The 16,114-nt window shown below is 38.7% G+C and overlaps 1 protein-coding gene across 1 annotated transcript in view; it reads left to right on the forward strand.

Moving 5' to 3' along the window:
• WDR64 (WD repeat domain 64) overlaps window positions 1–16,114 on the forward strand; it is a 115,825-nt gene that overhangs the window by 75,222 nt on the left and 24,489 nt on the right. Inside the window, exons 15-21 of the mRNA XM_014858920.3 lie at window positions 2,136–2,312; window positions 8,790–8,920; window positions 11,721–11,822; window positions 12,910–12,979; window positions 13,897–13,933; window positions 14,501–14,640; window positions 15,978–16,083. Coding sequence (XP_014714406.1) covers window positions 2,136–2,312; window positions 8,790–8,920; window positions 11,721–11,822; window positions 12,910–12,979; window positions 13,897–13,933; window positions 14,501–14,640; window positions 15,978–16,083 — 763 coding nt within the window. The remainder of the gene's footprint in view (window positions 1–2,135; window positions 2,313–8,789; window positions 8,921–11,720; window positions 11,823–12,909; window positions 12,980–13,896; window positions 13,934–14,500; window positions 14,641–15,977; window positions 16,084–16,114) is intronic.

Genomic DNA, 16,114 nt, shown 5'->3' on the forward strand with positions numbered 1-16,114 from the left:
GATATTCCAAAATTCTGTTTTAAATTTTACTCCAAGAATTTGGCAAGTCTGAGAGCCAGTGTCTTAAGTGGTTCAACTGAAACCAGCTAAACCTATTCAAACCACTGTAGCCAACTCATACCAACAAGGCGGCACATGACTCTGCCTTAGCTGGGACTCGATCTGTTAATATCTGATCACTGTTGGCACATCACTGAGATGCCCTCTGCCCCACAACGGCACAAACTCTAACCAAAGAATCAACTAGTGGGTAGGAGGACCACGGGTCTATACTTTTAGATTAACATAGATATGAGATAGAGATCTTACATCATCTGGAAACACAAGCTTTAAGAAATGGAAGGACTTTTATCCCTCAACTAGCTAAAGTCCTCATTTTACAAATAAGGAAAATAAGGTCCAAAGAAGATATGTACTATGCCCAAGCTCTCACTAGAACTAAGACTAGAAATCTGTTGTCTGCACGCAAGACCAATATTCTCTCCACTTTATCACAGCTGCTTTAAGCTAACAGATCTCTGCTCTGCTAGCAAAATAACTAAGCTTAAGAATTTGGCTTTTATTCCCAAACCAAAATTCAAAATTCAAGAATTAACAGCCTCTCATCAATAATAACCAATTAGAAAACAGAATAAATTATTATATTACAATAGCAACAAAAGTATAAGGTACCTAAAATAAATTCAACAAAAACTATGCAAGAGTTTTGTGAAAAAAATTTTTAAAGGATATAAAAAAATAACCTGAAAATATGGAGAGATATACCATATTCACAGATAGGATATCAAAAAGATATCTTTACTATATTTAAATTAAAAATAAACACGTATTAAAAACAAATTGAAAAGACAAGTCACAGACTATGAAAAGACTACTGTACCCCAGGTAACTGAGAAAGGATTAGAAACCAGAATAGCTAAAGGAATCCACAAATCTGGAAGAAAAACAAACAGCCCAAGAGGAAAATTGACAAAGGACAGGTAAGGAAACCCAGATGGCTCACAAACATATGAAAAAATGCTCAACTCACTAAATCAGGACAATGTGATTAATATAATTAATAAATCCTAAATTAAGTTTTAAATGTCCTATTTCAAACCCATCAGATAAGCAAAAAAAATCTTTTTAATCAAGTAAAACCAAGTGTTGGCAAGAACGTGAAGAAAGGAGAATTCTTATCTACTCCTGGTGGGAGTGGAAATACTAACACTACTCTGGCCATTTGGCAATACCTGGTAAAGCTGATAATGCGCATCTCTTACAACTTGGTAATTCTACTTCAGGCATATGCTCTAAAAACTACGACACCTGGCCACAAAAACAAACAGTGGAAAATTGGCAACAACCTGAACATCCATCACTAGGAGAATAGATAAGTAGATTGTAGTATATTCATACAATACTATAAAGCTGTTAAAAATAAATGAACTTGGGCCGGCCCGTTGGCACAGCGGTTAACTGCACATGTTCCACTTCGGTGGCCTGGGGTTCACCAGTTTGGATCCCTGGTGCAGACATGGCACCACTTGGCAAGCCATGCTGTGGTAGGCGTCCCACATATAAAGTAGAGGAAGATGGGCACGGATGTTAGCTCAGGGCCAGTCTTCCTCAGAAAAAAAGAGGAGGATTGGCAGATGTTAGCTCAGGGCTAATCTTCCTCACAATAAATAAATAAATAAATAAAAATAAAAATAAATGAACTAGAGCTCCAGGTAAATAACTTGTATACATCTCAAAAATGTAATATTAAGTGAAACAAGGAAGTAGAAGAATCCATAGAGCTTGACAATGTTTATTAAAAGGTTAAAAGCCTGAAGGTAATATCTTTATATATATATATGTATTTGTATATATGAATATATAAAATGTAATATATGTATATGTCGTATATATGTATAAGTTTATGTGGACATATGAAAACTTTCATAGCTAACAGCATATTCAGGTCACCTGTTACCTCTGGAGAGGGAAGAAGAAAGAGGAATCAGAATAGGGCTGGGGAGATGGGACTTAGGATTTGATAAAGCTGGGTGGTAGGTACATCACTGTATGTTCTGTTTTTCTCTGTCTTTAAAATAGCTCAGAATAAAATAACTGATTGAATTTTTCATGTACTCACTGGCTTTCTACTGCAGGGTAAGGAAGATGACGTTTGCCTTGTGGTGATCTGGGAGCTGCCGGATGTCGTGCCTGTTCTACAATCCGGGAGCCGCGTTGTGCATGTGAGGACATCTACTAAAGACAGGAGCATGGCTATTCCCTTTCCAGATGTCGAGCTGATGGTTGAGAAACACTCTTCTCAACATGTTACGGTAAATTTTATTTCTTGATTTTTTTTCCTTTTTATTATGGAAAATTACAAACATACCCGAAAGTAGAGAAAATAAGAAGTTCCACAATGCACTACCATGTACTAACACTCAGCTTGAAAAATGATCTATGTGTGGCCAAGCTTATTCCCCTTTATTCCTACCACTTCCTCACGACCACTAACAATGGATTATTTTGAAGCAAATCTCAGACATTGTGTCATTTCATTTCTAAAGATTTCAGTATGTATCTCTAAATGATAATGACTCAAAAAGATGATACTATCATTTTCTCAAATATTTTCTAAAATCACTTACAAGACGTCCTTAATATCATCGCATATTCATTTTGTTCAAATTTCCCAGATTTCCTCTTAATTTTTTTTAGTTTGTTTCAACTAGGATCCAAACAAGGTCCATTTGTTGCATTTGGTTGATAAATCTCTTGTCTTTTTTTAATCTATAGATATCTTTCCATCTCTCTTTTTCTCCCTTGCAATTTATTGAAGATGCTGGACAGTTGGTGCTATAGTTTCACATTTTCTGGATTTTGTTGATTGCACCCTTGTGATGTAATTTAAGTTTTCCTGTACTTCTTTTAATCTGGTAATGTATCTAGTGGCTTAATTGTATACAGCTTTGATTCTTTTTATGACTCCATAGTACATGGAGGTCACCGTAGTACATGGTGTCATGTGGTTCCATCAAGATTCACATAATGACTGGTTGTCTTTTTTTGGACATCACAGCCATTGACGATGCCATGGTATTTGTCCTTTTGGGACTGGCTTGCTTCACTTAGCATAATGTCCTCAAGCTTCATTCATGTTGTAGCATATGCCAGAATTTTCTTCTTTTTTAGGGCTGAATAATATTCCATTGTATGTATATACCACATGTTGTTTATCTGTTCATCCATTGATGGACACTTGGGTTGCTTCCACCTTTTGCCTATTGCGGTATGCCCCTGTTTGTATAGATATTTCATCTTTCTTTTTGAAAACTCCATAGTATTTCATTTGTATGGATGTACTATAGTTTATTCAATTAGCCCTCTGTGGGTGGACATTTGGGTAGTTTCCAATCTTTTCCAATTATAAATAGTGCTATAACAAATAGCCTTATGCATATGACATTTCAAATTTTTGAATCTATCTTTGAGATAGATTCCTAGAAGAGAGATTTCTAGGTCAAAAAGTAAATGCTAATGTAATCTTCCCAGGCATTGCCAAACTTTCCTCCACAGCAGTTACACAATTTTGCATTCTCACTAGTAATGTATGAAATTGCCTACTTCCCCACAGCTTTGCCAACAGTGTATCTGTCAAACTTCTAGATTTGTTCAAATATGATAGATGAAAAATTGTTACTTGGCATATTTTATTTTCCATTTCTCTCTCTCTCTTTTTTTTTTTTTTAAAGATTGGCATCTGAGCTAACAACTGTTGCCAATCTTCTCTTTTTTTCTTCTTCTTCTTCCCAAAGCCCCCCAGTACATAGTTGTATATTCTAGTTGTGAGTGCCTCTGGTTGTGCTAGGTGGGACACTGCCTTAGCATGGCCAGATGAGCAGTGCCAGGTCTGTGCCCAGTATCTGAACTGGAGAAACCCTGGGCCACCGAAGCAGAGCGCACGAACTTAACCACTCGGCCACGGGGCCAGCCCCTCCATTTCTCCTGTATGAATGATTGTAACATCTTTTTATGTATATGGATCATTTGTCTATTGATATCTTTTGTCCATTTTTCTATCTAGCTTTTTTTCCTAATATTTTAAAAAGCTCTTAATATATTAGGAGTATAAGGAATACACACACACATACATATGTGTATAAATAATTAGGAATATATTTTAGGGATATTAGTCCTTTGTGATATAAGTTCCAAATATTTATTCCCAGTTTCTTCCTTGTGCTTTCTTTTTGTGTGTGGTCATTTTTGCCATGGTGATGCTCACTTCTGGGCAGTTAGTCAGATGAGTTTGCAGCAGTTTATCAGGAATTGGAGATAATCACACATGTTCTCCAGGCTCCACTCAGGGATTTTATTAGCACTTCATCTTTGCATCTAAAAATAGCTGGGTGCTTTACTTATCCTAGATTTTGAAAAAAAGGGTAAGTTTGGGGTCATCTCAAGAGGTCACAAAACAACATTCACTTTTTTCTGGCCAACTATTTTTCACGATTTTTACATTATACAATTTTAACTAGATTTTCCACTGTCAGTTAATAAAATTCCAGCTTTTTCTTTTCACAGGTTTCGTTTTTTTAAAGGTTCTTATCTTGCTCTGGTGACACCGCTTGGTTAATTTTTTTGTTGTTGCTGCTTCTATTGTTTTAAAATCTAAATAAGGAAAGTGTATCAGCAGACTATTTTTCACAGAATATTCTCTGAATTCTAAAGTTGTAAGTAGACTGCAAGGAGTCGATTCTGTTTCCCACACACAGGAACAGAGAAGCATCTCGTGACAAGCACCTCACAGAGCCTCCTCAAAGCTGCAGAGTCAGAGTACACGGCGGGCTTCTGCAGCTCCAAAAGCCTCTGAAATTATGTCCAAAACTTCTTTTTCTGAGGATTGCAGGGTCCACAGCTTTTTCTTTTCCAACACTGTCTTATGGAAATTTTCAAACATGTAGAACGCTTGACAGTACTGTACAATGAACACCCATACGTCCCTCCACTTAAATTTTACCCTTCACATTTTGCAGTATTTGCTTCATCACACACCTATTCACCCATCCATCCTCTACCCATCCTTCAATCCGTCTTGTTTTTTAAATGTATTTCAAAATAAATTGAAGATACAATACGTATCACCCCTAAACACTTCAGTGTATGAACCTTTAACTAGAGTTCACTGTTTGTTTATGGCATCGTTTTTTAGTGAAATTTACATAAGATAAAATGCACAAAAATTAAGTATGCTATTCAAGGAATTTAAACGGGAACACACACAATCCAAACCGCTATCAAGATTAAGAACAGGTGCTGGCCCAGTGGCATAGTGGTTAAGTTCACGCACTCCACTTCAGTGGCCGGGGGCTCACAGGTTTGGATCTTGGGCCAAGACCTGTACACTGCTCATCAAGCCATGCTGTGGTGCCATCCCATATACAAAATAGAGGAAGACTGGCACAGATGTCAGCTCAGGGCCAAACTTGCTCACCAAAAAAAAAAGATTAAGAACATTACCATCACTGCAGAAAGTTCCTCCACGCCTCTGCCTAGTCAATACTTACTGCTCACCCAAAGGCAACCACTATTCTAATTTTTTTACCATAGATTTGCTTTTCCCTGTTCTAGAATGTCATGTAAGTGGAATTATATACTGTATACTTAAAGTCTCTCTAAATTAGTATAATGTTTTTGAGATTTGTGTATGTCACTGCATATATCTGTAGCTCATTCCTTTATGCCTGAGTAATATTCTAATATGGCTTTTTTTTTAAAGATTCTTAGAGGCATTTGTGACCGAGAAAAGGTTAATAACTACTGACTAGAGTCTGAGCACATTTCAAAATATTTCAGAAATAGCTGTATATATTGAACCTAGATAAATTAGTTTAAAATCTCTTGAGAAAACTATTCTTGTGAGGTTCTGACACCTGCTCAGTGTGGCAGGAGCGTGTGCACACCTGAGGGGTGAAGTGTGCAGGGTGTATGTTTCAGGCTGAAGGACAGAGAAATGAGGAAGCTGTCCTCTTCTTATAAAAGTTCAGCCCAATTGGTCTCTTTTTTTAATGAGACCATCAACTTTCTTTGCTTACTCTAATACTAGCTCAAACTACTAATGCTTTTCAGCTTTTACAGGGATAAGTGATCAGACACTGAAGAGTGCAGGAAAACTGCAAGTCACAGAGGGAGCAATTGAAGAAAGCCTTACATTTTTCACTGCTGTCATTAGCGAAACAACCATAATTTAATTTGAGAGAGAATAATACAGCTTGTTTCACAATACAAAATATTGTATTATTTTTCCTCAGATTGAAATAAATCACTTTAGCACTGCAATTCGGATTTCATTCAATGCTGGTTTAAATCATAAGTAGATTTTATTGTTTGCTAAAAGGATTTTGAAATCAAGATATAGAGTGACTATGTCATGATAACATTATCATGTGATATGCACAGAAGATAGAAGAACAAACTGTGTCTCCTCATGGAGTAGTTCTAGCCCACTTCTTCCAACTCTACACGCTGTTGGAAACACTTACGGGTTCAGCCCTATGTTCCTTTGCTTGGAGTCAATAAAAACAGAAAGAAGACGAATGTTCCGTGAGTCAGAACCAATGAAGCTGGCAAGTTATCACACGGGTAACAAAAAAATGATTGCTTTGAAAAAAAAGAAAAACTGTTGCAATAAATTATTGAAGTACAATGGAAATGCCTTTTAGGATTTAAATGCAAATGTAAATTATCTCTGACTTTGAAACTTTATTATTTGTATTTATCATAATTAAGCATTTATAGCACTTCCTTTTTGCCACATACTTTAAATATTTTTATAGATAGAAAGTTTGCAAAAGTCACTTAGGAAAAATAATTGGATTGTGCATGGAAATTCTCTTTCCCTAAAACTGTTTCATTTATGAAGCCCTTTTTATTGAACATTTAATATGTATGATGCACTGTTCTTAGCACTGGGAATGCAGAGATTAATGAGGGGTGCTACCTGCACCCCTGCACTCTAGGAGACAGCAGAGAACTTGGCAGCTTGGGCTGGGGAGCGGTGGGGTGTTGGAGAAGAGGAGGTCCTGATGAAGATAATTGCTGAATTAGGTCAAGAGTCAGCTTGGCTCAGATAGGGAGTTTCTAGGCGGAAATGAGAAAACAAAATGAATCCCAAGTGGAGGAGATAACATGGGAAAAAAAACCATGGAGGTAAGAACTTGCATGGTGTGCTAGGGATAACTACAAGTATCTCAGGATGGCTGAAGAAAAACTGAGAGTGGTAGAACATGGAGATGGTCAGATAGGTAGGGGCTGGATCATGCTCACCGTGTTAAGGAGCTTGAATATCCTATAAGAAGTGTAAAACCACTGATGGGCTTTAAATGAGACATGACATGATCAGATTTGTTGGTAGCATCTTTGATGCTACCTTGACGACAGCTTCAAATGGAACAAGACTAAAGGCCGGAGATTCAGGCAATAGGCTACTGTTTTAGTTGAAAGATATAAGGCCATGATAGTGGGGATGGTGACAAAGGAGAGGTTTCCAAAAATATTTAGCTGATAAAAGTAGCAGAACTTGTGATTGATTAGTTAGTGACTGATGCCATGTAGTTGGGAGAGGAGGGTACTGAGAGAAGGCAAGAAATCAAGGACAGTGCCAAGATTTCTAACCTAACAAGGATGTGGTTTATGCAATTCTGATTGAATGTGGATGGGGATGTGGTGCTACCCAATGAGATATAGGATAAAGGAGCGTGCTTGAAGGGGGTGCTGAGTTAGACATATTAACTTTGAGATAGCTGTAAAATTTCTAAGAAGTAATTAAATAAACCAGCCGGAAGCTGGTGGGAGGGGACTGGACTAGGTTACTAGGTCATTAACACTGGGATGAATATTAAAACATAAGGGGATGAGATTACCCAGAAAGAGTTGGAAAAAGGAAAAAGTAAATGGGCCAGAGGTAAACCCCAAGGATATTAATATTTAAAAGGTTGGTAGAGTAAGAGAGTACCAAGTAGGAAACAGAAAAGGAAGAGTCACACAGACACAAGCAAAACCAGGAGAGCCTGGTGTCAAGGGAACAAGGAGTTTCAGGAAGGAAAGAGCAATTGAGAGTGACAAGAATAATAGACCTTTAGTCTTATTTAGATGTCACTCTTCTGTGTTGCTATAAAGTTTTGTGCATACCTCCAAGATAGCACTTTCAAAGTGTATAGTCATCAACACTTTATCTTAAAACTTTAATTATATTACATGTTTCTCCAGGTCATAGACTTCTATTTGACTTTGTATTCCGAGAACCTAACGTAGTATGTGTCCAACAAATGCTTGAGGCAAGACAACTGAAAAGTGTCAAGTAGCACTGGGATTGGAAGTGCTTGGTGATAATTAGAAAAAGTTTTCATAGAGTGGCATGGAGCAGAAGGCAAACAATGAGTAAGAGAAAGTCATTAAGGGGAAACAGCTAATGTAGAATATTCAAGAAGTTTGAAGGGGAGAGAAAGATGGAAGGTAATCTAATGGTTGGCAGGTCTAGGAAGAATAAGTCAAGGCTAACCGGAAGGAGTCCGTGCAGAGGGAGAGTATATTCTGGTTGTTTTAGTGAATTCTACAAAGTAAAAAATTTTTAATGCCAAAAAGAAGAAATAGATTTTACTAAATTGCATGCTCTAGGGTTTTAAAAATATATAATAAGACGTTTTGTTTCAAGGTGATGACAGAATAGCAGTGTGCACATGTAGCATTTGTACTGTGGTTAGATGCTGTGTTCTTGATGGTTGGTGAGTCTTGTTTCCTTCCTTCTTCAGAATCCCGCCATCAGTGTAGAAGTGAACTGCATTGATTTACTACAAGTAGAAGGATATAATTTGATAGCTGCTGGAACCCTAAATGGCATGATCATCTTATGGAATTTTGTAACATCTACTGTCAAAGAAGTGTAAGTTGCATCTTTTCCTTAAACAATATGAAACTTGTATTGCAGAAGAGTCGAAGTAATATTCAATACTAAAAAAAAAAGCAGTAAATAAAAATGGTGATAACTCTCAAGAGGCTGTCCTGGAGGTTATGTTCATGAGGAGACTGTATTCTGTGTCTAAATCCCAGAATGATATGAATAAGGCGAACCTGAAGTATTTGTATTCCCAAGGGCTCTGCTTTACTCTTATCACTCTAGCACACGCTTTCTATATGTGATCTTGTTCAAACTCGTAACCTCTACAACCACTTAAAATACATAATAATTTCAAGCACTAATCTCCCCAGACCTTCAAACATACATATCCAGTTGCCTACTGGCAATTACCATCTGGCTTGCCATCAAGACCCTTAAAGGCCCACATGCCCAAAAGTTCCTCCCAGCCTACTCCCCGCCCCAAATATCTCCTCATCCTGTACTCCCAGTGACACCACCATCTACTCAGTCACCAAAGTCAAATGGTGACAGGCATTCTCAATGGGTTTTCCTCTTCATTCACCACCCCAACACATCCAGCTCATTATATGTCAGTGCTAACAAAGGCATGGTGCATGAAACTCTATATCTCAACCAATTAGATTCGCTCTGTACCACAGCCAAAAACTTTACCTTCCCCCTGCCATCCATTTCTAAATGTTATTACCATTGGTTGTAAAGGAAATAACATAACCTTGTATTATTTGTTATGGATGGACTGTAAATAATAAATTCTCCCCAGTTGTGTAATTGGGCTATAAGCAAGGGCCATGTGTAAACACCCTATGTCAAGGGAGTTTGTGAAATTTTACATTGAGGTACAAGATGGCCATGAACCTTAACAGTGAATGAAAATAAAATCAAGTCTATCCAAGCATTTTGGGGAAGGGAAGAGATATAAAAGAGGTGAGGAGAGAGTCAAAGAGGACAATGGAAAAGAAGAGGAAAACGCAAAAGAAATGTCTGTCCTGTTGCAGTCTACTGTCTGTGCTTACACACTACTGGTCTACCTGGGCTCCGTGCAGCTCTCCGGTCGAAGTCTGAGTCTTTACTTTTACCCAGTTTTTGAGAGGAAATGTTCTTTTCTTGTTTGGACCGTGAATTTATTCTCCTTTGAACCTTTAGTTGAAGTAGCTGTTTCTGCAGACCCCACCCTCTGTACCTCAGCCCACGTCCTCCCGGGCCTTACCCCTAGAACCGGTCATCCTTCTGTTCCTTTTCTTCAACCATTGCCCTTAGGCTTTTCTCGCAGACTGTGCACTTGTCATTTGATACCTTCATCAATATGCACTGCAGTTTGTACAATTTCTCACCCTCTTATTAACGCAGTTCTCACACTGCGAGTGTCAGCTTTTCATGACTCATTACTAAAGGAAAGCAGCTAGACTAAGAAGGCACAGACCACAGCTCTGACGTTGCAGCCTAAGGAGGGGGCAGCTCCCCTGAGAATAGTTCCAATTTAAAGGTGGAGAGCCTCCTTGTTAAAGTGCTGGACATTTTGCCAAGGGATGCATGCAAATCTAACACCAATCAGAGAAAAATAACTGACTATAGTGGGTCATACAGTGTCCCCCTCCTATAAGAAGAGGATTATATAAAAAATAATTGATTTAGAATCACTGGACTATTTTGCAAAACATATAATGTAGCACAAACCGTCTAAGGCAATTTAGACTCAGCTTTCAAGGCTCTGAAGGTGAAAATGGTTTCCTTATTCATGGTGGACGCCATCTCTACCTCTGCTTTAAATTCTGCCTAAGAGCCCTCCGCCAGTCAGGAGAAATAGCCCTTCTCTTCCTGTTCAAAGCCCCATGCTTTTTTCGGCTCAAACTAGAAATTGTTCTTGCTAATTAATAACCCACTGCACCATTCAGCTCATCTACAGAGCAGAAATATCTAAAAAGTTTGGGCTCAACAAGCCATCAAGCTTATAGGCTCCCCTTTTGAGCTTGGTTCACGCCCCAGAAGGTTCCTTCATCACACATCAGTCCAAATTAGCAGAGGCAATTTCCACTGAAGGAAAAGGAGTATTTTGCTACAAGGTCTATTTGCTCTAAGGAGTGTTAGCTGTGGCTTTAAGAGCCAAGTGGAAGCGCCCAGTGCCGGCAGTTAGGGACTGTTGCTCTGCTCCCAGGAAACTGCCTACGAAAATGTATGTTCTTAGGAATCTGGGCCAACGGGAGGCTTGAGCGCCAAGAGCAGTGTAATCACTGAATTACCCGTTTGTCTTCTTCGCTCAGTTGTGAGTTCCTTGAGGGTAGTAACCATGGTTTATTCAAATTGTCTCTCCACTTTTTCAAAGAGTAGAATTCTGTTCTTTAAACTATGCAAAAGGGGCAACAGGGCACATGTGTGTGGTGACGGACTGTAATTAGTCTTTGGGTGGTGAACAGGATGTAGTCTACACAGAAATCGGAACATAGTGATGTAGACCTGAAATTTACATAACCTTATAAACCAATGTGACCTCAATAAAAAAAAAAAAAAAAAAACAACAAAACAACAGTATGAAACCTCCAGGAGGTCATATAAGCCCAATCTGACCCATGGGTAAGACTAGACCAGCTAATTGAATTAAAAGATTTTTAACACTCAATGACCATGCTGTTCTATGGAGCCTTAGTAAGGAAGATACATTCAAACTCTACACCTCTGGGTTTTCTTTTCACGTTCAATGATATCAACATTTCAGGAGTCGATTAGTTCTGCGTGGGATGGATGATATAAGTAATGGCAGTTACCTAATTTGTAAATGCTCAGCATGTAAATGTATGCTTGTTTCCAGGTACAGACCTGAAGACTGCTTCACTGTGGGTGCTGATTTGGATCCAAAACGCTTTAGAATTAATGACATCCTGTTCCTCTTTCGTAGCCCTGAATGTGCAAGGTAACTCAGTACTTATTGGTCAAGAAATACCATCTGGGACTTATGTGGGTGTCATATAGAGTTCTCCTCATTCCAGCCTTAAGGAAGGTACAGCTGAGGGAAGACACAAGTTGGGTTGATTCCTCGGCTTCAGCTCCCTTCCCTGTCACCGTCTTCTGGAGCTGGGTGGCCCCCAGGGATTGAATTTGCAGTGGGGGATCCATTTCCCTCACCACGTCAGCTCACAGCTCCCTTTACAGCAGTAGCAGAGATGGATAATGCTCACTTCACCATGCTTGTAGCCAACATCTAACTCTGCGAGCACTGATGTGAAGTGGAAGGAAGGACCTGAGGGCAGACAGGAAAGATCCCAGGGCAGTGGGTTTCACGTGACATCCGCTACAGCTGAGCACTCTTCACCCATTGCTGAGAGAGTGGCGGATTGTTTTTAAAATATTTAAGAAAAGGTATTTTTTCTATTTATATTTGCTTGAGAGCTCCGATTTTCAGGCAATAGGCAATGGTAAATACACCCCTGGAGAAACAACAAAAGCTCCTGTGCCAGTTTGGGGTCACCCCGTGGTGAGCCAGAAATAACCCCTTTCCTACCCCTTGACTTGAAATTTCCTTATCGGAGAACATCTTGAGGGCTTGTTCTGTATGTGCCTCCACCAGCGGCCTAAGTTGCTTTCCAGCCCATTCCAGCAGAGCACTGCAGAGACAGGACCAGGCCAGAAGTGGAAACAGTAGAGTAGAAGTTAGCCAGGCTTGTCAGGCCACCACCGCCACCCCCAACCCCACCATTTCAGTATCGGAGCCTCTGGGACTAAATCCAGCCTTGGCAGTGAAACAGGGCGGCTTTTTATTTCCCAGGCCCAGGCAGCAATAAATCTCAATTTCTGAGGCTCCCAACGGTCTCCACCAACATCAGACAGATGAACATTTGTTACACAAGATATAAGGTGTGATTTGTTTCATAAGTGACTGGCTCAGGATCCACAGATGATGAAAGGAGTAATCAACTAAAATTAAAGCAGAGAAGAGCGCCCTTTGAGTGTGATAGAATATCTTAACTTTTCCTCCTTGGGCTTCTTCCCTCTCCTTGCAGAAGGTCAAGTCAGGATTCCATATGCTCTTCATCCCACTGTGATTCCAGTCGGGGTCCACAGAGTAGTAAGGTAAGCAAAGAATGGGGAGAGGATGTCTTCCTATTACACCTAACGTTGGTTCAAAAATACTGATTTGTCCCATTTGAGCCCCTCGCTTGATAGAAGGTAAAGGTGGAAAGATTCTCTTCCTGTATGTAAAAACTTTATGGTTTTCCCTAAAAACCAAAAGCTTTTTCAAATCTTTCATATCTGCAAATAATCAATACAGAATCATGAATAAAATGAATTATATATGCTACTTTTACATTCATAAAATAATAAAGTAATTTTAGACTATCTCTTTTGCTAAAAAGTATTACAAAATTTCACAGGGGGAAGAGACAGCATGTAATTACATTACATCACAACACATAAGTTAATGCAGCGGTTTTCAAACTGTTCTCAGTTCCAATTTTATTTTTACACATTCCATTTCTAGTTAGGATTTTATTTGAAGGAAAGTGTTCACTGCAAAAATTGTTTTAAAATCACTAGCACGGGGGAAAGAGTGAACTTATAAGGACATAAGAGTCAGACTTGTACTTGACTCCAAGTGCTCCACTTATTATCTGATAATTAGCTTTACAGAGGTCACTTAATCTCTGAGTCTCCATTTCTTCATCAGTAAAAAGGGAATAATAAAGCCTACCTTGCGTGATTGTTAATAGAGTTAGAGGCAATATACACGAAGAGCATGGCATGCATTAGGCATTTAATTTCTCTCATTATTAGGCTAGATCTGAGCCACTGGGAAAATGCTCTGTTACAGATTCCTATTTATGGACACACAATCTCTACAATACAGTTTTTCAAAGAACTAATTCAAAAATAACTTTAAAACTAAGGCTTAGAAATATAAATTCAACTGTCTAAAGAATCTACGCACCTAGTATATCTCATTTCCTTACAATATCGTGGCAATATTCTCTTTTTCTCCCCTAATTCAGGGAAGCAAACAGAGCATCCATGAGAGCGAGGTCAAAGGTCAGTAGGAATCGGTTCTCTTCCTTATGAGAAAAGTATCGCTTTGTGGTAGGGAGTCCAGGGGATGGAAACTCGTGAGGAATATATATTCTTTTTTGACTAAGTGTTGAGGTGCCATAGGACTCGGGAGTCTGAGAGGCAGAATTTCCATCATGATGGTGCCTTTTCAACTACTAATTCTAGATTTTAAAAATCCAAAATATTACTGAGCCCTCAGCCTCCAGCCCATTTTCCTAAAGCTTATTGCAGATTCCTAAGCCATTCTGTATGGGGAAGACTTACACTTGACATCTATCTGGTTTTAGCTCTTATATACAGTGCAAAGGCTTCTGAAATAGGACCAAAAATAAACTCTTTAGGTTTTTCCAGGGATATAGTATTCCATTTGCTAAAGCTTTTTTGTCCTCTGCCCTGACTGAAGTTCTCTGAGGTTAAAAAAAAAAAAAATTCTAGGGAAAAGAATGTATTGTTTTTGCTATTTTCCTACCTGCCTCCTCCTTTATGTTCTATAAAAAGTGGAATTCCAAGTATTGTAAACCCCATGGCAGCTCGTTAATTTCCCAATAGGTGAGCAAACAGATGTCACAGCGCGAGAGCAACACCCAGTGGACAAAAAACGGCCTGGGGGCACCAATCTAACAGATGCCCAGCCACCTATTCTTGTCACTGCGCATGAGGATGGACACCTCCGCCTGTGGACCATGGAGGTGATGGGGCCTATTTACCTGGACTAGCAAAGAATGGGAAAGATAAAAAGGATTACTGAATGAACCTTAGCCTTCTATGGTTCCATAAAGCATCCAATTTTAGTATTTTTCAACTTCCTAGCCAAATTGCTGGTTTTGCTGCTCACTGAAAATGCTACTCAAACTTTACAATAGGCCAGTTTCATTGGATATTTAAATAACATTAGAAAATACTAATGATGTATTACAGTGAAAGGATATAAGAACCATGAAATTTTGAGTACACGTAAGTTTTTAGTTATCCAAACTATTGGAAGAAGTTATTTCATTGTACTGAGTGTCCTTGAACATATTACAGTGAAAAAACAGCTCTCCTTTCCTGAAAGATTTGAAATGATTTGGGGTGGATGGGGGCAGGATTTGAATTGGGAGGACAGAAGATGATGAAAGAAAAGATTTTGAGTAGACTGGTGACGTTGACAATGGAATCCTTAGAGAGACAAGGGAGGTGGCACCACTTCTGAGGCTTCTTTCTGGAGGGAAACCCAGAAAACAGCCATAGTTTGGCACGGCAGACAGTGGCATCCAAGAACATAGAACAGATGGCTGTGTCTGCTGGATAAAAGCTCCATGTCTATCAGCAGATCCCAGCTTATTAGGGGGAAACTCTTGGTTTGAAAGTAAAAATATTGTAGCAATAAATTTCCCTGAGACAATCTTGGTATTGAAGCAATATCTTTTTCTTTTTCTGATGAGAAAAGAGTGAGAGGAACAGGAGGAAAAAAGGTGATATCCGAGTAAATCTCAGGAAATGAGTAGCAGATTCAAATTCTTTCTTTTCCAGCTTGAACATTTATTCTCTACAGTGAAGCAATGTGTGTGAAAGTCCTTCCTGGGGCTGACTTATACCAAGCACTGAAAAGCAATCTGCTGAATGTGAATCTCTTAGAATCTATTTTGCATCAATATTCAAAAATAGATATTTATGAAAAGGCAAATACAACATTCCTATTTAAAACAAGTGAGATATGCTTAAACCTGAAAAGAATGTTTGTTTAAAAGGACCTGGAAAAGACCTCTGAGGAATTGCATAGAAAGGGTCATGAGAAGTACAAAAACAACCCCAAGTAGAGAGATAATCTGTAATAATCAGCATCTGGATGCTTATAATTAATAGTTGTCTATAGCTTTATGAATATTTAATTTCAAGGAATTAAATCCCTATGGATAGTGTCAATTATTTTTATTACAAAAAGAATCACGTTTTAGTAGCAGAGATAATTCTTTATATGGATTATTTATGGAGAAACAACTCCAATATCAATATTTTATGGAATTTATGATCATATTTTATTTAGGGAAAACTACTGAAAGATATGCTTCCTTTCACAAAACATTCCGCCATTTCTCTGACATCGCTGTACACTGATTCCTGTGCCAGGATACTCCTGACTGGAAATATGGGTAAGTCCTCCCTCTTATGTAGTCGGCCACA

This window comes from Equus asinus, chromosome 30 (genome assembly GCF_041296235.1).
Source record: "Equus asinus isolate D_3611 breed Donkey chromosome 30, EquAss-T2T_v2, whole genome shotgun sequence".
In the NCBI taxonomy this organism is placed as follows: domain Eukaryota; kingdom Metazoa; phylum Chordata; class Mammalia; order Perissodactyla; family Equidae; genus Equus; species Equus asinus.